Source organism: Poromitra crassiceps, assembly GCF_964638095.1.
Source record: "Poromitra crassiceps genome assembly, chromosome: 1".
NCBI classification, from domain to species: domain Eukaryota; kingdom Metazoa; phylum Chordata; class Actinopteri; order Beryciformes; family Melamphaidae; genus Poromitra; species Poromitra crassiceps.
In genome coordinates, this window is record NC_139623.1 from 121,237,130 (window position 1) to 121,265,091 (window position 27,962).

Below are 27,962 nucleotides of genomic sequence, written 5' to 3' on the forward strand. Positions count from 1 at the left end.
AATTGAAGATTGCTGCCTGGTAATGCATTTTATGGTAGCTTTGTGGATAATCAAGAACACTCAGCTTGGACAAGACAACGGGCACGTATCTGGCACAAGTCTGCCTGCAAGGCACTAACATTTGCACAATAGTAGTAGATGGAAACGGGCATAATTTTGCATTTTCTTTTCGCCGATTTTCAGAAAATTCGGCTAAAACTTGCAATACATTTGGATGGAAACCTAAATACAGACCGTCTAAAAAATTCAGTGTCATGTCAGCGTGACATCACCCGTTGGTTTTTGGACTCCCGTTTTGAAGCCTAGTGTGGCCGTCGCCATCTTGGGGTCCTTGCACAGCTCAGCACAAGACCCGGGGTTTCCCAGAGCCACAGCTCCACCTGCTATTGGTCCGTGATCAGCAAAGTGTCCTTATCACTGGACAAGCGAACTGTCAATCACACCCAAAACATAGTATTTTCTATCGTCTATTTTACTCTAAATGGGTGAGTTATATAACAAATTCACCCCCGTACAGTTGTCATGAAAGGGGAATTTAGCTATATAGGACAAAACTGTGTTTTGAACCAGGCTGTGAACATGCTTAATCCTAACTGCTTAATCCTTCTAAAGATGGGCATTTTAACATAAGGGGGAATGGGGAACGACTCCCTTTTGGAACCAGCCTCAAGTGGCCATTCGAGGAACTACAGCTTCAGTATCACTTCCGCAGGTTCCTGTTTGACACAGGAACACACACACACACACACACACACACACACACACACACACACACCTGCCATCTACCTTTCCACTGTTTGGAGAGGCTACACGTCTCTGAAGATGTTCCCTAATTGAGGGAACACCACATTTTTGTGGTGTTAATAATAGAAACTCCCCAGAGCGACGGCAATTGTTAAAGACACTGGAAAATCAACGTGGATTGGTGTGAATTTTAACTATCTATCTAGCAAAACTCACCCATAAACTATAAAATGGCACAGTTGCCCTGCTCTATCTATCTGGTTCAATCCCGCACAATCTATGACCTCATGACACACCAATCTCTCATATCCTTTGAAAATACTTGAATAAAGATTGTGGAGTCAGAGGTTGGTCTCAGATGAATATATTGTAGCTTGCAAGTGGAGGAATATAGAGTACAGCTTAAGGCTGAGACGAGTCTCATCTCCCAAAATGTTGTGAAATGGGCACAATGTCTCAAAATGCAAATACGTGTTCTATGCATGAAAAGTGAGAAACATTATCCAAGTCTGCATTTCAGAATTTTTTGTGATTTCACAAAATGCAAGACTAGTGTTTGGATCATTAGATGAATACTCTAGCCGATATCAAAGACAGAGCTCATGACTACTGCCATTCATATTAGATTGCTGATTGACATTATACTCCTTGAGTGCCTTGGCTTACAACAACAAAAAATAGCATGAAGTTAGTGAAAACAAAATGATGCTGTCACAGCATAGTTTTCACTTGTTTATACACAGCATTGCTGTGTATAAACAAGTGAAAACTAGTTGGGTGCTAGTTGCATACTTGCTTGCTGCTCTCTTGGCAAACAATAAAATCAGAACAGCAATAATAACTCACTACTTCACTCATTCTCCGCCACAGTTTTTCAGAAAAAGTCACTAGCCACCGGGTTTTTGATCATTTTCATTAATTTTCCAAGACCCACAGAATATTTTCTTCTATGAGTACATAAAGACTGAATATCCCAAAAGAAAGAAGAGAGCCTCGACTTTCATATGAAAAAAAACTGTTTGATTCTACCTTCATCCATTCTTTAGTTATCGACACCTGAATGTAGATCGTTTTCACCAAAAACAGCAGTCTCTGACCAGAAAGCGGAGGAAATGGCATTTTTGTAAATTAAGTCATCTTGCTCCTGACCCGAATAAATGCCTTTGATGGCGGATACTGCGGTGTTACACTCACCTAGAACCCCATAATGATTTTGTTTCCCCTTACGGTCAAACTTGCCTGTGGGCACAGCTTTTACCGCAACACCGGTGTGAAAAAGAGATTTACCCCACTATGAGAGAGGGGAGCCCGGGTCGCTCGTTCGTCTTGCGCGGGGGGACGACTGGTTGTCTGTGTGTCTGTGTGTACTGTATGTCAGGAGCAATCTACCGGCTGAAATTTACATGGTGTCAAGAGTTTAGGAACTGGTGACTTGTGACTTGTGGACGTGTTGCGTGCAGGTTCCGTGGTGCGTGGTGAAAACAAAATCCTTCACGTTTGAGTGACAGGCTGCCCCCCTGCTGTAATGGAGTCCAATCCCGTATCGATAAAAGCTGCTGGACCAGCGTTTGAGGCGTGCCATGGAGCTGTGCTATGGACCTTTTCTGATGGGAGATTGTTGCTTTTTTCTGCTTCCTGGTTTTGTTAGACAATCGTGGTCGATCCTGTACACCTTTAGAGACGTGCTGTAATGTTTCACAAGGTGAGTAAGAGAGCCATCTATCACATGATGGTGAAAACACTTATTGCCGTCCGATGACGTGAATGGTGGGGAAGTGTTGTCTCTTAAATTACGTTCTATGACGCCAATGGTGGAGAATGAGTTAAAGGGGGACTAAATCCCCAGAATTCTGGCAAAAACGGCTGCTGCTTGATTAAAAAAGAAAACATCAGATTCCAGCTGCTAGTTTGTTCCAATGCAACAGTTTGATTGCAGGCGCTGTTGTAAAAGAAGCAGAAGAGCGTCTCCTCTTGTCTTCACTATACTCTTTGTCTGCACTCACACTGGAACTGGCATCGATAAAAAACATTTATTTAAGTTATTTTAGAGCCACAACATCGCTATAAATATGTTAACCAACGCTGGTGGGCTTTATAGAAAGAGTGTGACTCAAACTGTTTTTTTTTTATTATTATTAGTTTTAACCCCCCCCCCCCCCCCCCCCCCCCCTCCCCCCCCCACCCCAGAGAGTGGCGCCAACGGAAGTCCAAAATGCGTGATTCACGTAGCGGGGGGAATAGCCAGCAAGGGGGCTCGCGCTACGTTTGAATGCATAAAATAAAGCTGATAATATACAATTTGATGATTGATGATTTGATTTGATTCAAACATCTTACCCTTTCAAAGTACATCACAAATGGTCCATTCTGCTGCAACTCAACAGCCCTGCTTAATGCTTGCTAAAAAAACTGGTCCATTGAATGGAGATGTCACAACTTGCAACTCTTCGATTATATGCAGAATGAACATGGCTTCCTCACATTTGCCTTAGGTACTTTTGATGATAATGACATAAAATTGCTTTCTGCAAACTGCTACACTATATAGCAAATCCCCCTCAGCACAACAGGTTTTTCCACATGTAAGTATGAGGCAGCTCAGGGGGAGGGACCAGAGCAGCGGTGAGGTTAGCGACCGCAGTGCTGCTCCTCTCCACACGGTCTGCATGGAAAATCAAAGAGGGAACACCGGCGTCATGGGACATTACAGGAGCAACAGAGCGTGCAGCATGATGCAAGGTGCAAGGTTAATTCACTTGCACCCAATCAATGGGTTTTCCTCAAAACATAAAAACTGAAAGACAATTTTAATTTTAAGTAAAAAAAGTAAATTAATACTATATCAATAGTGCTTTGCATTTTGAATTGACTGAATCAGTCCATTGGTGCACATTGGCATATTTTACAAGCATCAACACTGACCTGATTGTTGGTATTTCCCATTGCATTCATCATGGCAATTGCTAACATTACCATAGTAGGCCTTGTGCAGTGGTTCTCAACCTTTTTGAGCCGCGACCCCCAAAAACCTTTAGCCTGGGGTTCGCGGCCCCCCTTCCCGCCGCTGCCCAACCAAACCAATGACTTCCCAGTGTGCACACATTCACACACTGATTTCACTCACTCACTGAAATATTTTGTTATACATTTTATAGTTTATATAGCTTGATATACTGTACACATTAAATCATTGTTATGGGAGATTTAATCATCATGGGAGAAAAAAACATTTTTCTTTTTTGACAATTATCCCGGCCCGACCCCCAGGTTGAGAACCACTGCGTTTGTTGTGCAATCATGTTAGCTCTTAAAGCAGCTTTAAACCAATGTATATAGCTTTTTTATGTGTGTTGTTGCAGGATTCTGGGCAAAATCTCCACATTTGAGAGTAAACTGTTAGAATTCTACACACTGTATAATTTTCAGGCAGTTAGAGTGCCCTCTATAGGGGTTCAAACCCGCTTTGGCACTTTGGCCTCCAAAATGGCTGATTTCGTAGACTGTTGCGTCACGATGAACACCCCCTTTACCACCCATGTGATCATTAGCTATAACGCCAGAGCACACACGCACATGCGCGCACACACACACACACACACACACACACACACACACACACACACACACACACATATACACGCACGTGCATACAGTATACACAAGTCAGCATGGCAACATCCGAGAGAGGAAATTATTCCATTTCCATAGAGATGAGGTGAGAGAGACTGAGCTGTTCCTGTATGAAGCTAATTGAATGCAGATTGAAAATATGTTGATTCCATCTAAACAAATATCTCCAACAACTGCACATCACTGGCATGTCTGCCCTCTCCTCTAACACCTGCACATCACTGGCATGTCTGCCCTCTCCTCTAACACCTGTACATCACTGGCATGTCTGCCCTCTCCTCTAACACCTGTACATCACTGGCATGTCTGCCCTCTCCTCTAACACCTGTACATCACTGGCATGTCTGCCCTCTCCTCTAACACCTGTACATCACTGGCATGTCTGCCCTCTCCTCCAACACCTGTACATCACTGGCATGTCTGCCCTCTCCTCTAACACCTGTACATCACTGGCATGTCTGCCCTCTCCTCCAACACCTGTACATCACTGGCATGTCTGCCCTCTCCTCTAACACCTGTACATCACTGGCATGTCTGCCCTCTCCTCTAACACCTGTACATCACTGGCATGTCTGCCCTCTCCTCTAACACCTGCACATCACTGGCATGTCTGCCCTCTCCTCTAACACCTGCACATCACTGGCATGTCTGCCCTCTCCTCTAACACCTGCACATCACTGGCATGTCTGCCCTCTCCTCTAACACCTGCACATCACTGGCATGTCTGCCCTCTCCTCTAACACCTGCACATCACTGGCATGTCTGCCCTCTCCTCTAACACCTGCACATCACTGGCATGTTTGCCCTCTCCAAGACTAAAATACATTTTGTATATAATTTAAATATTCATACCCCTCAGTGAAGTGAATGAAAAGGTAAATTGATAATCCCTGCCAATCCCTGCTATCTCTCTCTCTCTCTCTCTCTCTCTCTCTCTCTCTGTGTGTGTGTGTGTGTGTGTGTGTGTGTGTGTGTGTGTCTCTCTCTCTCTCTCTCTCTCTCTCTCTCTCTCTCTTCAGTTCAGAGAGCACAGACAGACAGAGAAAAAAGCAAGTCATCTGCTTTAAATCGCCCTCTTAAATTATGTAATTTGTTATCTGGGGGGGGGGTGATAAATTAGCGCTCGCTACAGCAGTGAAGTGTCCCATTATTCGTGGTGTGGGCGGGCCTCTCTCTCCATGATTATCTCCATGCTCAGAGTGTGACCAGCGGATGGACTATATGGATGTTGCAATAAGCAGAGCTGCAGCTCAGATGTGGGGCAAAGAACTAAGCATGTGGTGTTTGGCTCCCGCCGGGGTGACTCCTGCACTCAAAATACTGTAAGGACCTTCTATATGGAAAAGCCAAAAGGGGTATAGTGTGTTTGGGCGGCCTGCAAGTCCCCAATGTCTGAACATGTGGGTGTATCTTTAAATGTACTTATAATATATAATGTTCTGCTCATTTAAATAGCTCAAGATATTATTCATGCTTCACTTTGCCTCCAAAGACACAATCACAGGAACCAGTCTACCACACCATAATAATAATCAACTTGCTGCACATTTTCAGCAAGTAATTTGAAGTTTCCAAGGCTTGGAGCTGGAATATTCGCTCTTTATCAGCTGCACCTCCCCTATAAGTATCAATGGATTTATTAAGTGTAATCAATAAGGTGTTGTAGCTCCTACTCTGGATTTTACCCAGTTAGTCTATTTCATAGTGAAAACGGCAACTCTTCCTAATTTTTTCTCACTCAGTGTATACCAGTCTCCTGTCTTGTATTTTGGCTCTAACATGATAGTCTGAGCTCTGTGAGTTACTTTTTATAGCTACAAATGATAGAACTGGGCTGCAGCCATGCGTATGTCTGCCTAAAAAGCACTTAACGTGCATTTTGAAGATTGAATTGGGCATCCATCCGCGCAGCAGCATAGACAGAAACCAGTGCATTTCATAAGGATCATACTCAGCGACTCGGGCTAAACTGTTGTGTCAGGTGTGACCTTCGTGTCAAGCCAGCTTGACCCTGCTAGGCGTCGGAAGACCACTCATACTGGAGAATAATGGACAGCCAAGGAGAAAAGAACACACGGATGCTTTTGAGTGGAAATCTTGTGCGGTATGGTGGAAAACATGGAGAGGGACACAGGGAGGAACAGGAGCAGGAAGAGGAATGGGAGGGCAGCAAGAAGAGTGGGGAGACAAAGATGGGGGGAAATGAGTATCATGGAGAAACAAATCTGCCACTTATAATCAGGTGCTGGTTGGTGGCAGGAAGAGAAAACAGTCCATATAAACAAACACATGTGTTTAGACTACTGTATTTCCTCTAATACAAGCCAGTAGTCAATTAAAAGCTGGGTTTCTGATCATGTTCGACACAAAACAAATACAGGCCGTGGGGAAAAAACAACGGTGGGTACAGGTAAACTGCTGGTGCCTGAAATATAATGTAACTGTAGTTTGTAGTATTGTAAGTAACGTACAGTTGTTACTCATTTGGTTTGGCCACTTTGCTGTACTGCTGCAGTGCCGTGGCGGCAGTGAGGGGAGGGGATTTTGTACAGAACAAAGAAAACATTCAGATAACAAAAGCGCCCACTTTTACCGCAGCAGCTGTACCGCAGCAAAGAGGGCAAACGGAATGAGCAACAACCGTACAAGAGCCATGAGATGGCAGTAGCTAGTAGTAGCAGCTGTAACTAGAATTTACCAGTAAATTCTAGAAGAGTCGTGTTATTAAATTATTTCAATTCAAGTTAGGAGAGGACTAACTGGAAAAAAATTGAAAAACTACTCGACTTGTTTGTGGTGCAATAAAACACTGACACTGGCCCTGCAGTGCTGCGAGCTGTTTTTATCCATTTTTGTACCATGTTTCACTTTGGGCCCAGCAGCTGCCCTGTTGGCGTTGGATGTGCATGCTAATGCTAACTCTTCTTCCTAACTGGAAATTAGCAGGCAGAAGTCTCTGGAGCATGCCGTCATCAATTAGCCTACTGTAAATATCGGTACTGCATTGCAGTAACAAAAAGAAGTGCTACAATGAACCCCAAAAGAACCCAACTGGGTGCGAAACTTTATAGGGGGAGGTAACAGGGAAGTAACAACCTCAATTACTTAAAAAAACCCTCTGCGGACAAATAACAGCTATAAATTATTATAGCATTATACAGAAGTTAGTCATTTAGTTTGACAGTACTGCTGCAGCCAAGAGGGGGCTTTCCTTTTAAATTTAAATGTTTTCTTCGTTCCTAACAAAAGCCACCTGCTTAACTCAAGCCCCATAAATGAGTAACATGTAGTGATCAAAAGGAGGCGGGGACCTCATCTCACCTGTGTATGATGCGCTTGGCGCGGAGGTAGCCCAGAGCCAGGGCCAGCTCACTGATGTAGAGCTTGACGGTGCTCTCGGCGAAGTGGACGTTCTGCTGGAGGTGGTAACGCAGGTCACCTCCCAGGAGCAAGTCCACCACCATGAACATGTCCTCCTCATCCTGGAATGAGTACCTGCGGGGGGCAGGGGGGGCGGGGGGGGGGGGGGTTGGGTCAGGTAGTGGTGAGGAGGATGGAAAGAAGAGGAAGAGGAGTGAGGATGAGAGGATGGAGACAGAGAAGGTTGGGAATAAAAAATTAAGTAAAGGTTATTTATATAGCACCTTTCACAGACCAGAGACATAAAGTGCTTGACAAGAATAAAATAGTTAAAATAAGACCATCAAATAGTAAGAAACATAAAAAACATAAAGACAAGGACATAAAAACAGAAATACAGCAAAAGATAGGGCCAGTCTGAACAGATGAGTCTTTAGCTGCTTTTTAAAAGTGTCATCAGAGACTGCAGATCTTAAAGACCACCTAAAGTCATATACTCCAGTCATACTCCAGTCAACTATATATCTTTCTTCTTGTTCTATAGTTGGATGTTTGAGCTTCACTGTGCAGAACGATATCTGTGCAGAGTTTGACACTAGAAGGCTGCCTGTTTCCACAATGAATCGTCTGCTGAAAGTGGAAAGTTTCTCTGTGCTGCAAGGTCTTTTTCTAGCTTCATAAGTCAATTGGTGTGGTTTGTCTTAGACCTCCTGGGCCAGGCAAAACCACCATGAGGGTTGCATCTGGCCCAGGTCTGAGTTAGACAACTGATTGAATGAATCTGAATAAATCTCAGGAAACACAATCTGAAAGCCTCCCAAGGGCTCTGTAAGGGCAGAGGCAACTGCGTTCTGTAAGGGCAGGCTGCTGCACTCTGTAAGGGCTCTAAGGGCAGAGGCTGCTGCACTCTGTAAGGGCAGAGGCTGCTGCTCATAAGGGCTCTGTAAGGGCAGAGGCTGCTGCTCATAAGGGCTCTGTAAGGGCAGAGGCTGCTGCTCATAAGGGCTCTATAAGGGCAGAGGCTGCTGTGTTCTGTAAGGGCTCTATAAGGGCAGAGGCTGCTGTGTTCTGTAAGGGCTCTATAAGGGCAGAGGCTGCTGCGCTCTGTAAGGGCTCTATCAGGGCAGAGGCTGCTGCATTCTGTAAGGGCTCTATCAGGGCAGAGGCTGCTGCATTCTGTAAGGGCTCTATCAGGGCAGAGGCTGCTGCATTCTGTAAGGGCTCTATCAGGGCAGAGGCTGCTGCGTTCTGTAAGGGCTCTATCAGGGCAGAGGCTGCTTTATTCATAAGGGCTCTGTAAGGGCAGAGGCTGCTGCTCTCTGTAAGGGCTCCTCTATAAGGGCATGCTGCTGCACTCATGAGGGCTTTATAAGGGCAGAGGCTGCTGCGCTCTGTAAGGGCAGAGGCTGCTGTGCTCATAAGGGCTCTATCAGGGCAGAGGCTGCTGCACTCATAAGGGCTCTGTAAGGGCAGAGGCTGCTGCATTCTGTAAGGGCAGAGGCTGCTGCACTCTGTAATGGCTCTATAAGGGCAGAGGCTGCTGCACTCTGTAAGGGCTCTATAAGGGCAGAGGCTGCTGCGTTCTGTAAGGGCTCTATAAGGGCAGAGGCTGCTCCGTGGCAGGATGCCTCTCTTCTTGAGGCGGGAGGGCATCTGCTCGGAGAACCCCCCCCCGTAGGGGATTCTTCGGGAGTCAATACATTGTTGGTGGACTGGGGAGGTGGGTGGGGTGAAACGCAGCTTCCAGAGAAGGAGTTGGATCAGCTTAGTGCAGCGGCTAGAGGGCAGGGAACAAGGACTGTGGTGCGCTCGGCGTGGCTATAAATACTGCCACGTCATAGCCTCGGTACTGACGACATTAACGCCGTCACCTAGGCAAGTGCGTCACTACTGCACTGACGACGTTAACGCCGTCACTCTGGGATTACTGCACTTGTTGTCGCGCTAGGATTACATGTGATGCTGAGGTCGCTATGTTTCTAGATTACATGTGGCGTGAGGCAGCGTGTCTGGTCTTCATCTTGAAACTAGGTCGAGACCATCATTTCAATCATGAGAGACCAGAGGGTAAGGTTAATCAGCAAGCTTTATTAAAGTATGGCATGGCGATAGGATTCATGGCCTGAAGCGGTATGGCATTAATTCTGATGGCGTGGCAGCATGGCAACTGATTCTTTGGCGTAGTGACTCCGTGGCAGGATGCCTCTCTTCTTGAGGCGGGAGGGCATCTGCTCGGAGAACCCCCCAAAAGAGAGAAACCTGAAAGGCCAACCGGTCTGCTCGCCTCGCGATGCAGCGGGCGCTGGGCGGAAGGCGACGCTTGTCGCCGGCCGGTTGGCTCGGCAGCACGGCGACTTACGGAATAATTTGGCGTTTGCATAGTTCGGCGTTGAACCCCCCCCCCCAAACTGACTGACTACAGGCTGCTCGGCACCTAGAACACTTGCGGGCTGCTCGGCACCCAGAACACTTCGAGTCGTCTGCTGAGGTCTTGCTGGATTAGTTATGTGACTACAGGCTGCTCGGCACCTGGAACACTTGCAGGCTGCTCGGCACCTAGTCGTCTATTGAGGTCTGAATTAGTGAAGCTGCCTCAGTGTTGAGATTTGGGTTGAGCCCCCTCGGTTTTGAGATTTGGATTGAGCCCCCCCCCCCCTGACTACAGGCTGCTTGGCACCTGGAACACTTGCAGGCTGCTCGGCACCTAGAACACTTTGAGTAGTCCAGGGGTCTGGATTAGTGGGGAGACTACGGGCTGCTCGGCACCCGGAACACTTGCAGGCTGCTCGGCACCTAGAACACTTTGATTAGTCTGCTGGGGTCTGAATTAGTGGTGTGACTACAGGCTGCTCGGCACCTAGAACACTTGCAGGCTGCTCGGCACCTAGAACACTTCGAGTAGTCTACCGTGGTCGGAATTAGTGATTTGTTGCGGGCTGTTCAACGCCGAGCACTTGCAGGCTGCTCGACGCCTGGAACGCTTAATCAATTAGATCGACAAATTAGTGACGCTGCCTCAGTGATGAGATTTGGATTGAGCCCCCTCGGTTTTGAGATTTGGATTGATAGAGGCTGCTGCGTTCTGTAAGGGCTCTATAAGGGCAGAGGCTGCTGCGCTCTGTAAGGGCTCTATAAGGGCAGAGGCTGCTGCGCTCTGTAAGGGCTCTATAAGGGCAGAGGCTGTTGCGTTCTGTAAGGGCTCTATAAGGGCAGAGGCTGCTGCGCTCATTAGGGCTCTGTAAGGGTAGAGGCTGCTGCGTTCTGTAAGGGCCCTGTAAGGGCAGAGGCTACTGCGCTCTGTAAGGGCAGAGGCTGCTGGGCTTTGTAAGGGCAGAGGTTGCTGTGCTCTGTAAGGACAGAGGCTGCTGCACTCTGTAAGGGCAGAGGTTGCTGGACTTTGTAAGGGCTCAATAAGGGCAGAGGCTGCTGCGCTCTGCAAGGGCAGAGGCTGCTGGGCTCTGTAAGGGCTCCATGAGGGCAGAGGCTGCTGGGCTTTGGAAGGGCAGAGGCTGCTGCACTCTAAGGGCAGAGGCTGCTGGGCTCTGTAAGGGCTCCATGAGGGCAGAGGCTGCTGGGCTTTGGAAGGGCAGAGGCTGCTGCACTCTAAGGGCAGAGGTTGTTGTGCTCTGTAAGGGCAGAAGCGGCTGCGCTCTGTAAAGGGGGAATTATGCTCACCCTGCCGTGAAGGGCGTGTGGGTGGAGCGAGGGGCGGGCGCGTCAAATGACGTAAATTTGTTGGCCGTGGTTATTCGCTAGCTCCGTCGGGCACTCGTGCGGTGCGACATTTTTTTCCTCACAGCGCGAGCAGCGCACGGCTTCTCTCCAAACATGTCCGCTTTCGAGCCACTGAGCCCTGAACACTGAGCTGTGTTTTCGCCACATTTCTTGACCCATGTGGTAGGCTATAAACTTAGATTTGCAACTGTTCATTTTTAGTCATTTCACCAAGTAAATGTGTTGTGTTGAGAGCATTATTGAGAGAGATTAAAAGCAGCACACAGTAGGCTATCAGGGCTGAGAAGTAAAAACGGCTTTCAGTAAAAACAAGTTTGGTGAGTCCTTCATGTGCTGATGTGCGGTCGTTTGAGAGTGAAAGCGCACTCAGTACTGCACAGAGTTTCATTGTGACTTTTCACGGGCTGTTCTCACCATTGTACAATACATGCTGATCACTTTCTGAGTATAATGGCATCACCCCCAGCGCGAGGTCTACACGGTGACTCACGGAGACTCGCGGGGCCCCACCCCCACGGAGCTTTGCTCGAGTATAAGAGCACCTTAAGGGCTCTGTAAGGGCAGAGGCTGCTGCGCTCTGTAAGGGCAGAGGCTGCTGCCCTCTGTAAGGGCTCTGTAAGGGCAGAGGCTGCTGTGCTGTGTAAGGGCTCTGTAAGGGCAGAGGCTGCTGTGCTGTGTAAGGGCAGAGGCTGCTGAGCTCTGTAAAGGCTCTGTAAGGGCAGAGGCTGCTGTGCTGTGTAAGGGCTCTGTAAGGGCAGAGGCTGCTGTGCTGTGTAAGGGCTCTGTAAGGGCAGAGGCTGCTGTGCTGTGTAAGGGCAGAGGCTGCTGAGCTCTGTAAAGGCTCTGTAAGGGCAGAGGCTGCTACGCTCTGTAAGGGCAGAGGCTGCTGTGCTCTGTAAGGGCTCTGTAAGGGCAGAGGCTGCTGCGCTCTGTAAGGGCAGAGGCTGCTGTGCTGTGTAAGGGCAGAGGCTGCTGAGCTCTGTAATGGCTTTGTAAGGGCAGAGGCTGCTGCGCTCTGTAAGGGCAGAGGCTGCTGCGCTCTGTAAGGGTAGAGGCTGCTGCACTCTGTAAGGGCAGAGGCTGCTGCACTCTGTAAGGGCAGAGGCTGCTGCGCTTTGTAAGGGCAGAGGCTGCTGCACTCTGTAAGGGCAGAGGCTGCTTCGCTTTGTAAGGGCAGAGGCTGCTGCACTCTGTAAGGGCAGAGGCTGCTTCACTTTGTAAGGGCAGAGGCTGCTTCGCTTTGTAAGGGCAGAGGCTGCTGCGCTCTGTAACGCTTCATTCACATAGACAACCTACGCCTTGCCTTGCCTCAACCCACGCCTACGCCGAGCTGGGCGTGAACCTGTTACACGCTTTTGCGATCACACCGCACGCCTTTTGCACGCCGAACCTGGAGCCGAGTCACAAGCGCCTCTCCTCTCTCCCGACTGTATTTTTTCACGTGTTGTCCAGAATTGTCATGGGTAGCCTCTAGGTAAAATAAATCGGATATATTTAATGTTCTATTGATGCTGGATATGTATAACCAGGTCTGACTATAGTCGGACATTTTAGAGAGGTGATCTTGCAAGAATAGGCTATGTGCTGGCAGCCTGGCACAACAACATTGTCCATCTTGCTTCTTCGGTCGCTATTCTCTCTCATGAAGATTTGTTTGCCGACGGGGAGAAAGCCCCACGTGATAGCCACCCGTCAATCTCTCTGTCTCTCTGCTCAACATGTTGTAGTAACTCCATTTTATTTTGAAATTCAGTTGACTTTGCAATTTCCGACGGATATTGTGCGTTTTTCTTTCATGGCTTGACAGAAGAAGCCTGCCTGCACGCGCCTTGTCGGCTTCAAAATAGAACTCACGCCTATTCGATAAAATCGGCAAGGCACAGGCAAGGCGTGGGTACACGCAGGGTTCACGCTCAGGCGGCCGGTGTACACAGCCTCGTTGACTAAAACGGACGCCTTTTAAAAAGCGTGGGTAAAGGCAAGGCATAGGCAAGGCTTGGGTCGTCGGTGTGAAACCAGCCTAAGGGCAGAGGCTGCTGCGCTTTGTAAGGGCAGAGGCTGCTGCGCTCTGTAAGGGCTCTGTAGAGACAGAGGCTGCTGCGCTCTGTAAGGGCTCTGTAGAGACAGAGGCTGCTGCGCTCTGTAAGGGCAGAGGCTGCTGCGCTTTGTAAGGGCTCTGTAGAGACAGAGGCTGCTGCGCTCTGTATGACTGGTGCCAAACAGAAAGAAAACACTCTTCAAACCCTTCCAGACTGCAGGATGAGCAACGGGATATTGGTTGGTAAGTCAAGCCCGAGGCAACGCTCATTATCCTGGCTATCCTGCAGGGTAACAAGCTAAGAAAATCCTTCGTTATTTTGAAGGATATGAGGCAGAGGAGACAGCTAACAGGTGAAACAGTGTTCCTATCTGTACCGCCCCTCTATGTGCTGTCTGGGCCTGTGTTCTATGTTTGTCTGTCTCCCCTGTGTCTTCCCTCAGGTCCTGGCAGGAGGAGCAATCAGGGCAACTGGGAGCACCTGATCACTGCCCCAGAGGCCTTTTAGCCATCTGACTGCTCCTCAGTCAGTGGAGGCTTTCCCCTGCTCCACAGCAGACCTTTGTTTGGTTTGGCCGTTTGGTTATTATTTTGCACCACAACACCACGTACATAACTTCTCATGCATTCACTCACTTACACAACTGATCAACTGACTTACACATGGTTATTTTTGGTTACTTTTGTTTACACCATTACAACCATGTGTTTCCCCTTTTTTGTCATGGCCTATGAGCCAGGTCGTGACACTATCTGACAGCCGTAATTTGACTGTTTGTTTCTGGATAGAACCTTAGATACAAATTGGACATGGGCTGTGCTGAAGGGGGCCAACAAATGTTTTTCCTGCATCAACAATTCAATTTGCTTTATACAACTCTTATTTAAACTCTATCTTTGCAAATATGCAAAAAGAAAAGGGGATTTAATAAACCGTGTAATTTCTTCTTCTTCTTCTTCTTCTTCTTCTTCTTCTTCTTCTTCTTCTTCTTCTTCTTCTCCTCCGTTATTGCCTTGGTATTATTTTGATTATACAGAGGTGATTAGGCCTTGCTATAGCTAGCTTGGCATTTTATATGAGCGACAACAAGCAAACAATTTGTAGGTCTAAATGTATTCATATAAAAGAGAAGAGTTTATTTGCAAAAACAGTTAGGTCTATTTGTAGTTTTTATCCTTTTGATATTGTATATGGATGTATTTATATTGTAATTATTTCATTTTTTGGGCGTTTTTATTATAAATCATAATAAAACATATTCACCACCTGATCATTTTAACATAAATCACCTTAATACTCCAGGGAGTATCAAGCAGGTGTATTCATTTTAAGAATGGCATTTACCTGTTTATGAGTGAAATCATTTCATCACTAGAAATTATACACAAAATAAGCATAACGCTGTAGACAGTCAAACACGCTGTGAAGCTTACCAAGGAGGCTTATACACACCAAAGGTCAGTACATCATCGGCATCTGTTTGGATCATTTCTTTATGGACTAATATCTGATACAATGTTTCTTATATCTATTTGGGTGACACCCATTATCACTGGAGAAATATGTTGCTTCTCTTACGCTAAGAGGCAAATTGGGCAACAGTCAAAACAGTTCTGTATCTACTTTACTGTCCATCACTGTGCTGTCTCCTCAAATCCATCTCTTCCCTGATTCCGTCTCTCTTTAATACAAGACTTGGGGGTGAGCAAATTTGTGTCTTGTCATTTCATTAGAGCAGGCCATTACAACTATGAAATGCCTTATGAAATGCCAATATGTCATTGTGCAGGCCAGAGACAAAACTGGACCGCCTGATTGGCTCTCTCCTCGCTGTCAGTCTGGGAGACTGTGGATGTGATTTTTCACCCCATCCACCCCATTGTCATACTTAAGAGGATATGATGTTACTGCTTTTTACTGTGCGATAGCACGCTGGTCAACACGCAAGTAATTCAATGGCATCACTCAGTCATAGAACGGAAAGGGCGCTTTTCACTCTCGGGGATGCTCGATGAGTTTCACCCTCGTTTCCCGAAGGGGGGGTGTGTTTCAATACGCCTGACCCCGCCCGCTTGGGACGCAGCGTCAATTACAACGAGCCGACATTACAAACAAACGTCAACTTCTGAGTTTAATGTCCATACAAAGAACTGTGGATGCTCGGCCTGTGTGGAATTCGTTTGTGGCAACATTTCAGGAAAAAAAACATTGCATCACTCTCGCTGCGGCTGTCACCGGGAAGGATTCTTGATGAATTAGCGGACGTTACTGCGGTATGTTTGGTCGTGTTTTGCCTTAATTGCCTGCAGGGAAATGGATACTATGCTACAGTCTAATGCCTCGCCCTGATGTCAGCTGCCAGTAACGACTGTTACATTATCCACACAAGACGAGTGGAGGTTCTTGGTGTTAATCGGTTATCTATATTAGTTAACCACGTTTACCATCAACATAACTTTCAACAGGCAGCTAATGATGGGAATTTGGGATCTTATGGCTCCGTTCCTTTCCGAGAGCCGTTCAAAATAGCGGCTCCTCGTTATTTTCTTTCTCCTCTTTTTTTATGGGGCAGGCACTACTGTTTATCTGCGAAATCACTAGGATAATGATATGGTACGATTTGGATCAGATTTGATCTTAGACCCACCACTATTTCATTTTGCAGCAGCATTAAATTACTCATACATTATTTCCAGACCTAATGTCAATGACCTGCTTTGTAAACATTACACAAGGTGACACCATATCCATCTGCTCAGTCAGTGAATTTACTTCTTCTATGAAATGTGTTGTGTAAATTAAGTTGGCTTTCCTTGAATGCAATTCATGCAACACTTCACTGCTCAGAAAGTCGGCAGATGCACTCCGCGGCGTAGCGCGTTTTGATATTAAGCTGAGTCCGCCCACCCATGCCAGTTTACAGCCTGCGTCGGTTGCTATTAACGACACATGACCGTGTACCGTACACTCGTTACCTATCCTCCCTGCTCAGCGGACTAGCAGAGGGAGGGAGGTCTACCCTGTTTGTGTGGTGGGGAGCGGCAGGCAGTGAAATTTGGGCACAACATTAAAATGAACGGCAATCAAGTAGGACTCGGTTGCCTTCGTTCATAGCAAAGAGCCGTTCAATAGATTCGGATCGTTCGCGAACGTCACATCACTACAGGCAGCCTCACAGCAGCTAACACAACAAGTTGACGCTGTGCTGGGGTCTCATCTATCACACCTTGCATAGAATCCCTACTAACAATTCCTACCTGCATGAAATTCCCTCTTACAGAAGCGTAGCTGCCACAGTGATTAAACGAGCCAATGATAATCACTTCAAAAGTAAATGGAGAGTGGCAACATGTTGCTGGCTGCGGTGAATGCAGTGAGCGCGCCAGAGGACAAAAGAAAAAAGTTGTCCGATTTGATGGGGGCTGAAAAGGGCCATTTGGAGTGACATTGCACCAGAAACATGTATGCTATTCATCACTGTATTCACTTCCCAGTCAGCAGCACCGAGCCGTGCCTCCATTCTGAGTTTAATGTCGATACAAAGGACTCAGGATGCTCTGGCTGTGTGGAATTTGTTTATTGATGAATTAGCCGACGTTACTGTGGGACAGCAATCTTTGCTAATATCGAGTTCTGAAATGCGTGTTTCAACATTCCGACCCAGTGATCCTTTGTATCGACATTAAAGGATGACATTCATTTATTTTTGTACGTTTTGGTTAGGTATTTTGCGACTATTTTAACATAGACAGTATGGGCGCCCACTTCAAGCACCAGCCAGCCCGCCAGCAGATCCGTGTAAAAAGCTGTAACACTGAAACGTGACTATGGAGCTACAAAATACATTATTTTTGGACACCCGACCCAGCAAAAACCACATGGGATAGTTTAATGTCCCGATTATGAAGCAACCCAATTGCCAGAATAAAATGCAAAAAAACCAGAATATTATGTATACAATATCAACTCAATCAATTTGAATAGGCTACTATCCTGACCTATATAGGCGCTAGCTCCTGAGCAAACCGTCAACTAATACAATAGTATAATTTAAATATTAGTAAATTATCAACAAAAATAATTAATTTCTGGTAATATGCAATATGATTACAAAATAGTGTATCTATAAATAGCTTTAGGATCACAGTTGGCCAAAATTATGAAGTAATGAGTGGTGTCCCATTTCCTAGGTTATTGTTTTCAATCCCTACCCCTTGTGGCTCCGTTTTGAAGGGCAAGGGCCAAAGTGAGGGGCACTCAAAAACAAGGGGTAGGAGTAACAATAGGAATTGGGATTGGGCCTTAGTCTCTTTTCTATAGTGAGTAAGGTGTTAAACACCATGATCATTGAGTTGGTTGAAAAACGAAGTCTTTATTTTAAGTTATATTTTGGAAATGAACTTCATTAGTCAACAAAAGTTTACTATAGAAGTTAATGGGGGCAACATGCGCCCTGCATCTAATGTATTGGGTAGCCTACCTGTGCTCATCATTGTTGGGGGATACTCACACACACACACACACACACACACACACACACACACACACACACACACACACACACACACACACACACACACACACACACATTTCTTAGGAATACAAAGCAGAATACAATATCAAAATATTACATGCATATATCCAAAGATATATATATAAAAAAAACAAGCCGCCAAAATGAATGCTAACAAGACTTTTAATTGTTTTACTTCACGGGAGCTAATATGGAAATCTGTGCAGGTTTTCAAATTGACACAGAGCTTATTCCATTCTGACTTTAAAAGAAAAAGCAGATTGAAGACTTGGACAAGATAAACTCTCGTATTTGTCACGCTTGGTGTAAGAAGACATGTGGATCTATTCGCGGATAGTTGATGGTCAAGACAAACTTGGTAACTGAAGTCTCGAGAAGTAGGGAAGTTGTGGAACTTGATAGCTAGGTCTGCAAGGTTCGAAGTTGGGAACGGTTGCAGAGGTTAGTTTCGTTTATGGACAACTACAGAGGACCTGCAGAAACGAACCTTTATAGATCCCGAATATGACATCACCAGCGAGGCCATCCGAAAGGCATGATTGAGACACTTATGAATCATGACATCATCACCGTCTGCGACATCATCAGTGATCGATGACATCATAGTAGGAATGATGACATCATCTAACAGTACCCCCCCCCCCCCCCCTCTACGGGCGCCCGATCAGACGCAAGGAAATCCCAAATGAGCGCGGCGGGGAACCCAACTGCGCTCCTCGGGGCCGTATCCCTCCCAATCTACCAGATATTGAAACCCACGACCCCTGCGTCGCCTGTCCAACAGCCGCCGGACCGTGTAGGCAGGGTGGTCGTCGATTAACCGAGGCGGCGGGGGAGCCGCCGCAGGAGGGAACAAGGGACTAGAGTGCACCGGCTTGACCTGGGATACGTGGAAGGTATGGTTGATGCAACGGAGAGAAGCAGGCAGAACCAAGCGGACAGCCGCAGGGTTCACAACCCGCTCAATAGCAAAAGGTCCGATAAAACGGGGTGCAAGCTTCCTGGACTCGACCCTCAAGGGAACGTTCCGAGACGAGAGCCACACCCTCTGACCCGGCGCATAGGCTGGGGCCGGTGTGCGGCGGCGGTTTGCCTGGACTTGCGTCCTGGCAGAGTGTTGGGCCAGACATTTTGAGTAAACATAGACATTTGGAGTGGGACATGTATGTTTGAATGCAGACATTTGAGTGAATACTGTCTGTGTGGAGACAGTGGGACACACAACCCCCACAGACAGGCACTGGCCATTTGGGCTAGTTGAATAACACACCTCTGATAAAACCACAGGGGACCGAGCCGACTCTTTTGTTCCCCAGCAGTGAGATAAGATGAGCCAATCGGAGTGGCTGATCTACAACAAAGACACACCCTGCACCTCACTATATGCAGGAGAAAGTCACCCAAATCTTCAGTTCCTAAGTAGCCTCAGCTGCAGACAGGATCTCCTGTAACCCAGAGAGACCGGGTCTCAAACCCCCTCCTCTCTGTTAAGAAGTTGTAAGTGGCTAATCGCTACGGACAGGACGTGTGGTTTACCTCGAGAGAAACCGCCCTTCCCCCGTCCTCGCAGCTGAACCGCAGAGCCGCAACCAGGCTGACGATACCTGCATCAGAGCTAAGCTAGCTCTGATATCCTGAACCTGAGGCCGCATCGCCGTAACCAGGCGGGTGCCCTTACCTAAAGTGACGAGCTGTGAGACCTCCCCGCAGACCCAGGACCTCAGCGTGGCCAGCTGAGATCCACCGCCTGCTCTCACTCCTCAACCCCTTCCTCCCTGCACGAGACAGCGGACGCACGCTAGACCCGCATCCCCCTCCGTGCCGGAGGAACCTCGCGAGACCGACCGTAGTAAACCGCTGTACACGCGTGTACAGGACCGAACGAGCACGCCAAGTAAGAGACCTGAACTGATCACTCACGTCCGGGCAGCTTAGAATTGTTTAGAGTTAGAAGGGATATATATATACTGTACATGATTGACTGATATGATACTGTGAATGATAATCTGTGACTGTTTTTGTCTGACTGTAACTGTGCTCATACATGCATTACTGAATCCGAGCGTTTAAACGCTAGTCATCAACTCTTCACCGATCCGCTGAAGTGGATCTAAGATAGCCTATAAGCCGAGTGGAGCTCATTTCACTAGTTCAACGTCGGTTAAATCTAACCGTGGTGAAGTGAGCACCTCGCGGCCTTTCTCCATCTAAACAGCGTTGTTCTCACTCACGGGCACGTGCGCAGGCGAGCGCACGAACCTTTCCCCTATAAAAACACACACATAGCTTTCTACTGACCGGCTGACCGCCATTTTGTGCTGAGCACACACTCCTTTGTCATCCATTTTGTGCCGGGCCAATCACTCCGGGCCCGCCATTTTGGGTAGAGGCCGGCTAGTTTCCACACACACGCACACACTCACACACACACTCTGCCGCCACCTAGTGTCCACCCGGTGCCTTACACTTTCCATGCAGAGAAAATCCACTAACCTCACACTTTCCCTCCAATGCATTGAAGAGTTTAGAATGTAACTTAGTTATAACTGAAATTCATTGACTGTATTGCCAATACCTCCCTATTATTTTATATATAATAAATAGTGTCAACTTTAAATAGAATTCAACTGTTTCAGAGTGATTTTGTGATAACTGTGGTGAACTATTGTTTAAAGATTTAGGACTTCACACTTCAGATAAGACTAAATGAGATTAAGGTTGGGTTCTGCAACGCAGGTGGTGCCCCTAGGTTAGTCTTTATCAAGGACTACATATTTTGATATTTTAACAATTTTATGAAATATTAATAATTTTCGGATTATTAATATTTTATTTTACCCAACTAAATTTAATCCAAATAACGAGCACAACAAGAGGAACGTAAAAGCGCTGCGACAACGGCGCAAATGTGCCTGCATGGAAGGCAGTGCAACCTCCTCCTCCTGGGAGGGGAACAAGGGGGGCTGCCGAAGCAGCACTCAAAGGGAGACATGCCGGAGGAGGCGTTGGGGTGCGTGTTGTGGGCGTACTCAACCCACGGCAACTGCAAACTCCAGTGGGAGGGGTCAGCAGCTGTGGTGCAACGCAGCATGGTCTCCAACTCCTAGTTGACCCTCTCGGCTTGGCCATTAGTCTGCGGGTGATAACCCGACGAGAGGCTGACAGTCGTGCCAAGAGCCAAACAGAAGGCCTTCCAAACCTGAGAAATGAACTGGGGTCCCCGATCGGACACAATGTCAGACGGAATGCCATGTGCTCGGTACACGTGTAAAACTAAAAGGTCCGCTGTCTCCTTGGAGGATGGGAGCTTAGGGAGTGGGATAAAATGAGCCCACTTAGAGAATCGGTCAATGACGGTCAAGATGACGGTGTTCCCATCGGATGGAGGGAGTCCGGTTATAAAGTCCATGGCCATATGAGACCAAGGGCGACGAGGTATAGGAAGGGGGCGAAGGAGGCCTGACGAAGGCCTGGTCGAAGTCTTGTTCTGGGCACAGACCGGGCAAGCGGTGACGAACTCCCTAGTATCCCCCTCCATGGCGGGCCACCAGAAGCACCTGCGGATTAAGGCAAGGGTCCGTCTAACCCCAGGGTGACAAGTAAGCCGCGTCGAGTGGCCCCACAGAAGAACCTCAGAATGGGCGGAGTCAGGAACGAATAGACGTCCCGGCGGAACGCCCTCTGGGTCAGGCTGGCCCTGTTGGGCTAGACGGACACGCGATTCAATCTCCCACGTTACCGTGGCCACAAAACAGGCCGCAGGCAACACCGGTTCGGGCTCAGCCCGTATGTCAGCAGAGAACTGGCGGGACAGGGCATCTGGCTTGACGTTCTTAGAACCAGGTCCGTAAGTTAAAGTGAAGTTGAACCTCCCGAAAAACAAGGTCCACCTGGCTTGCCGAGAATTCAATCTTTTAGCAGCCCGGATGTAGGCCAGGTTCTTGTGGTCCGTCCACACGACGAACGGGAGCTTGGAACCCTCCAGCCAATGGCGCCACTCCTCAAGAGCCGACTTAACTGCCAGCAGCTCACGATCGCCAACGTTATAATTGGCCTCAGCAGGTGAAAGCTTACACGAGAAAAAGGCACAAGGATGGACCTTATGATCCCCAGGACGGCGTTGAGAGAGGACAGCCCCAATTCCAGTCTCAACGATGAACTGCAGTTCTGGGTCAGGTTGGGAGAGCACGGGAGCTGTAGAGAAACGGCGCTTGAGCTCGCGAAAAGCAGTCTCGGCCTGGGGGGTCCACCGAAACGCAGTAGAGGTGGAGGTGAGGGCGGTAAGCGGGGCAGCCACATGGCCGTAGTTGCGGATAAACCGTCGATAGAAATTGGCAAACCCCAGGAACCGTTGAAGCTGTTTCAAGGTGGAGGGTTCAGGCCAATCCGCCACAGCCGCGACCTTGGCGGGATCCATGCGTAACTCACCTTCGGCAATCACATACCCGAGAAAGGACACAGTGGAAGCATGAAATTCACACTTCTCAGCTTTGACGAAGAGGCTGTTCTCCAACAGCCGTTGGAGCACTAGGCGGACATGCTGTTGATGGTCGTCGAAATCCTGTGAGAAGATGAGGATATCATCCAAGTAGACAAAAACGAAGAGGCCGATCATATCCCTCAGAATGTCATTTATGAGAGCCTGGAAGACGGCGGGGGCGTTAGTAAGCCCGAATGGCATAACCAGGTACTCAAAATGGCCAAGGGAAGTGTTGAAGGCTGTCTTCCACTCGTCCCCCTCCCTAATGCGGACAAGGTGGTAGGCATTCCTTAGATCAAGTTTGGAGAATATCTTCGAGCCATGAAGGGGTGGGAAGGCGGAGCTAATGAGTGGCAGGGGGTACGTGTTCTTCACCGTGATGTCGTTCAACCCTCGGAAATCAATACATGGTCTGAGGGTCCCATCCTTCTTCCCCACAAAGAAAAACCCAGCGGCCACCGGAGACGACGAGGGCCTAATGATGCCCGCAGCCAAGGAGTCACGGATGTAGGTCCTCATGGATTCCTGCTCAGGGCGGGAGAGGTTGTACAGCCGGCTCCGGGGAAAGGTCGCCCCGGCCTTAACACATTGAGTGCCAGCGACGCCATATGGCGTCAAGAGAAATTTACCGTAGACTGCCAGCGACGCCAAATGGCGTCAATAACTCCAAATTCATATTTTGACGGGGGGGGGGGGTGTCGATCTAAGCCTCTTACATCGCCTCTTACAATATGGGAGCTATTGAATGTGTCTAACCTATTTTACAGAACCCTTAGGTGGCGACAGTGCCCTCCCGATTAGACAAAGGCCAGGAGAAAAGAGAGAAGAAGTCATGAGGAAACGGAAATCGCCATTGATATGCTTGAAGCATAACGTTACTTAGCTGTGCCTGTGAAAAGCAGTCATCTGCTGCCACAATTGAGCCCCATCCGTGTCGGCTGCGATAGTCCATCCATATGATTTAGTTGCCGACACGGCGACACCGGCGTCTTTATGAAAAGTTACATTATTCTCAGCTGGGAGCCGAGGACACGCTGTAAAAAAGCGGGGGGATGCAGGCAGCGGACTTTTCAGTGCAGATCAAACTCAGCAAACTGCAGCAGAGACACTCGACTCCTCCCACCACGGAGGAGAAGGAGGAGGAGGGTGGGGCACGCAGGGCACTAACAGCATACAACAGCAGGCTCGATGCATAGAGAGCAAACAAGCTAGAATAGGCTATCTGATGCCCACCAGCAGTAAATCAAGACCAGCAAGAAGGTGTAGGGTCTGCGCACGCAGGGGCCAGCACTGCTGGTTGCAGCTAAAACATATTATTTGGCCAAACAAAATTCCTTTGTTTTCACTCTTTTATTGAAGGAAATTATTTTTGAGGTGTCATTATATCAGAAAATATTAGCTTCAGAGTCAATGATGTGCTTGAATGATAAAACAAGGGGTGATAAAACAGTGCAGGACATGTTGTGTTTTGAATATTGTTATTATGTTACACATCAAATGAAAGCTTTCAATGTGTAGTTTCTTTTGACATACTTTTTCCCGCAGGTAAACTAGACATTCTAACCTTTCATTTCAGCTATAGCATTTTGTTCAACTCAAAGCAGAATTCATTCTGTCGCCTTTCTAACATAAAGATGTGATTATCTCAGAAACTAATTTCAGCGTGCTCTTTTCGGTCGAAAACACTCTTTTTCAGAGGGGTGTATTTCCAAAATGGAACGGTTTATAAACACAGTTTTTTTTTTTTATGAAACAGAAGGGTTCAAAGTTTCATTGAGGCTATTGGTTGTCCATATAAGAGGAACACAAAAAATGATATGGCTATATTAAAATGCATTGCGGCCTATGTGGCACAGTACAGCAACCTTTTGCCCAAGGGCCGTGGCACTCAAAGTGTTAAGGTCAACAGGGCAATCAAAAGGTCGGTGGGGTGGGAGGGACAGGGTATGCTCCTTCCCGAACACCGGGGCCATGGTAAACCATGGGGACGGACGACAGGTCCGGAGGGGCCGCAGCCGACACCGGTGCAGGCGCTTCTGGTGGCCCTCCATGGAGGGGGATACTAGGGAGTTCGTCACCGCTTGCCCGGTCTGTGCCCAGAACAAGACTGGCTCTCTGCATACTGTCACGCTTGGTGTAAGAAGACATGTGGATCTATTTGCGGATAGTTGATGGTCAAGACAAACTTGGTAACTGAAGTCTCGAGAAGTAGGGAAGTTGTGGAACTTGATAGCTAGGTCTGCAAGGTTCGAAGTTGGGAACGGTTGCAGAGGTTAGTTTCGTTTATGGACAACTACAGAGGACCTGCAGAAATGAACCTTTATAGATCCCGAATATGACATCACCTGTGTTATGACATCACCAGCGAGGCCACCCGAAAGGCATGATTGAGACACTTATGAATCATGACATCATCACCGTCTGCGACATCATCAGTGATCAATGACATCATAGTAGGAATGATGACATCATCTAACAGTATTTTGAATGTGTTTTTAATGGCATATAGCTCAGACTCAGGATATAGAATTATTTCAAGGTTCTATAATGGTGTAAATGAACTGAGTGGGCATGACACAATCTATATAAAAGAAACATGTGGAAAATAAGGAAACAGTATTGGAATAGGAAACAATGGAAAACTACAACTACAACTACCGGTACTGGTCTGTCCTGGAGAGAGTTTAGGGTGGGAAAATCTCGTAAGGTTCTTTATAAAACAGAGTTTCTTAAATGGCAATATTTTATGTTCGAGGTCATGTAGGGGGGAAAAAGGCAAATCATTATCATGTGTTCTGGAGCTGTCCAATAATTCAGCAATACTGGAATGAAAGCAAAGATACTATGGAGAAGGGTTTTTTTTTGGGGGGGGGGGGGGGGTTCTTTGGGTCGTGCATGGATACAGCTGGAAACCTTTCCTTCATTTTGCAGGTCTTTATACAAAATCTTGAAAGTTTGGAAAAGTCTTGATTTTTGATGTCATGTTCAAGTACAGTATAATGTATGAAGATAAAGTGAATGGGAGATTTGGTACATCGTGACGTCACGGTGGTATTTGCGCGTACCCCACTCATGTGACTTTTTTTCCCCCCCATGTGATTATAATAGTTCACGCGGCGCGAGCCCTTTAAGAGCAATGCATCCATGGGTAATCGCCTACTGTGGCTAATATTAGCCGCTAGTTAGTTATGTTACATGGCAGTAAAACGCCACTGAATGACCAAATTGATATCACTTTTAACCATTTCGAGTAACACTGTTTCCATACGGATCACCAGCGTTAGTTTGTTGTTTATAACGTGGCTATATTGATCATTTATCGTTATCATTCTCTATCTCTGATACACTGAAAATACTGGGAGGCGGGCCATCTGTCGATGATTTGATTTGACAGTTCTGGGCACTGGCGTTGGCGTTGGCCAATCCTGGCATGTTCCACCCCAAATCGATTGTGTTCTGGCACAAAGCGAGTGGGTTTCAGGATGAAACAGTCTCGAGCCACTTACGTTATCTTTGTCCTCTGCATTCTACAACAAATAAAGACATTACAATTTGTGTTATTTTGTATCTTACATACAAATGTACAGTTCAATTATTAGTTGTATTGTTGTCTGTTGTCTATATGTACATAAAAGCTATTTTATATAGGAGTTCATTGTATATATGAGATGTATCTTTCCATGTTTGCGATTGATTTATTTTTATGTTTTATTTTTATGTTTTATTTAACATTGGCCAAGTTATTGTTTATTCTGCCAGGGTACAGAAGGGAGTATAGGCGGCAAGGCCATAACCACCGATTCAACATTGTGGGGGACGGCTGCCGGAAAAATTTGGCGGCAACCTTGGATCGCCGGCGAAAAAAATTGGCCACTTTGTCGCCAGATTAGAGGAATATTAACATTAAGATTAGACTGTTGTGAAGTCATTATTCACCTTTTCCCACTCACCTCCATGTCACCTCTCCCTCCCTGCCCGGATTGTAGCGGGCTCATTTTTAAAGCTAGAGCGAAGCTACTGATATATGAAACTAGAAGATCTAAGGCATCCATTGATACCAACCAGGACATGCTAGCTTGTCAGCAAGGGGGGTAAATACCGCTCCAAACTTAGACAAAATGTTGGAAAGGGAAAAACAGACATGGCCATATTCAAAGGGGTCCCTTGACCTGTCACCTCAAGATATCTGAATAATAATGGGTTCTATTGGTACCCCAGTCTCCCTTTACAGACATGCCCACTTTATGCTAATCCATTTTATTCTTCCAAAAACATGCATGCATTATAAAATGCTATTTTTGACTATTCTGAATATTTCTGCATATAGGACCCCTAAACAATATTGGAATTGCAGAAATTGAGTGTGACTGGAAAGCTGAGAGTCTGTGCAGTGTGTGTGTGGGGGGGGGGGGGGTTGCACTTCAAGTCTGGGTCACCTTGGGGCATCACACTGTGTTAATCCGGCCCTGATGATGAGCACATCTGAAATAGCTACTCAGCAACTAACAAATCAACACAAGGTACCTTACATATCAATAAGGAACAATAGTCATCAAGAAAAGCACAGCAGCTCACAGTATGAATGAATGAACTGCCCCTAATCAGACACACAGACTGGTGCGCATTTTCCAACATAACTAACAAGACCAACATCAGGACATCCAAACAAGTTCTGACAGAGAGCAATGTCATTGGACCACATTGGACAAATACATTTGCATATTTCTGGACAAATATATTTGCATATTTCTCCCAGGATGCCGCTTGTTCCTTCCAAACTTTTTACATGAAAGTAACTAATTAACCAAATTAAATGAGTGGTGGGTGGAAATATTAGAGTACCGTAATTTCGTTTTGTTTATAATTTCGTTGCTTCTATTCGCTTTGTAAATATCTAGTGTATATATCAGTGTCTTTTTATACAGTGTACATAGTAGCGTATCTGCACTTTTTGGCAAAAGAAAGAGCACAGTAGCATGGAATACTGTTGGACTACCGTGGACCATTGTTCTCGCTGCGTGCCCCCCCCCCCCCCCCAAATGGAGGACAAAGCCAGCGACATGGAGGACAACAGCGACAGCAATATCAACAGCGTCAGCAACGCCACCGTGCACAGACACAACAGGGACGCGCTAATAAACATCAGAAATGCGCGAAATCACCCCAACCAAGACTGGTCGGCTCCCGACCTCTCTGAATTTCCTGAACTTAAACTGCAATGGAAGAGAGGAAGGCGAGAAGGTCTGACCGCCCACCTGAGGAGACGAGCGAATAAACCACCACTGCCCAGCATTCTTCTGGCTAATGTACAGTCACTGGAGAATAAAATGTGTGAGCTCAGAGCACGGGCACAATTCCAAACGGACATAGCGAGCTGTCCTGTGTTTGACTGAAACCTGGCTTTCACCCGAAACAGCGGATCATGCCATCACAATACCTG

At 47.0% G+C, this 27,962-nt stretch overlaps 1 protein-coding gene across 1 annotated transcript in view; it reads right to left on the reverse strand.

Annotated features, from left to right (window-relative positions):
• Positions 1-27,962, reverse strand: part of stk32a (serine/threonine kinase 32A) — a gene marked incomplete at its 3' end in the record, with an annotated part of 261,148 nt that overhangs the window by 191,105 nt on the left and 42,081 nt on the right. Inside the window, exon 2 of the mRNA XM_083638850.1 lies at positions 7,696-7,869. Coding sequence (XP_083494976.1) covers positions 7,696-7,869 — 174 coding nt within the window. The remainder of the gene's footprint in view (positions 1-7,695; positions 7,870-27,962) is intronic.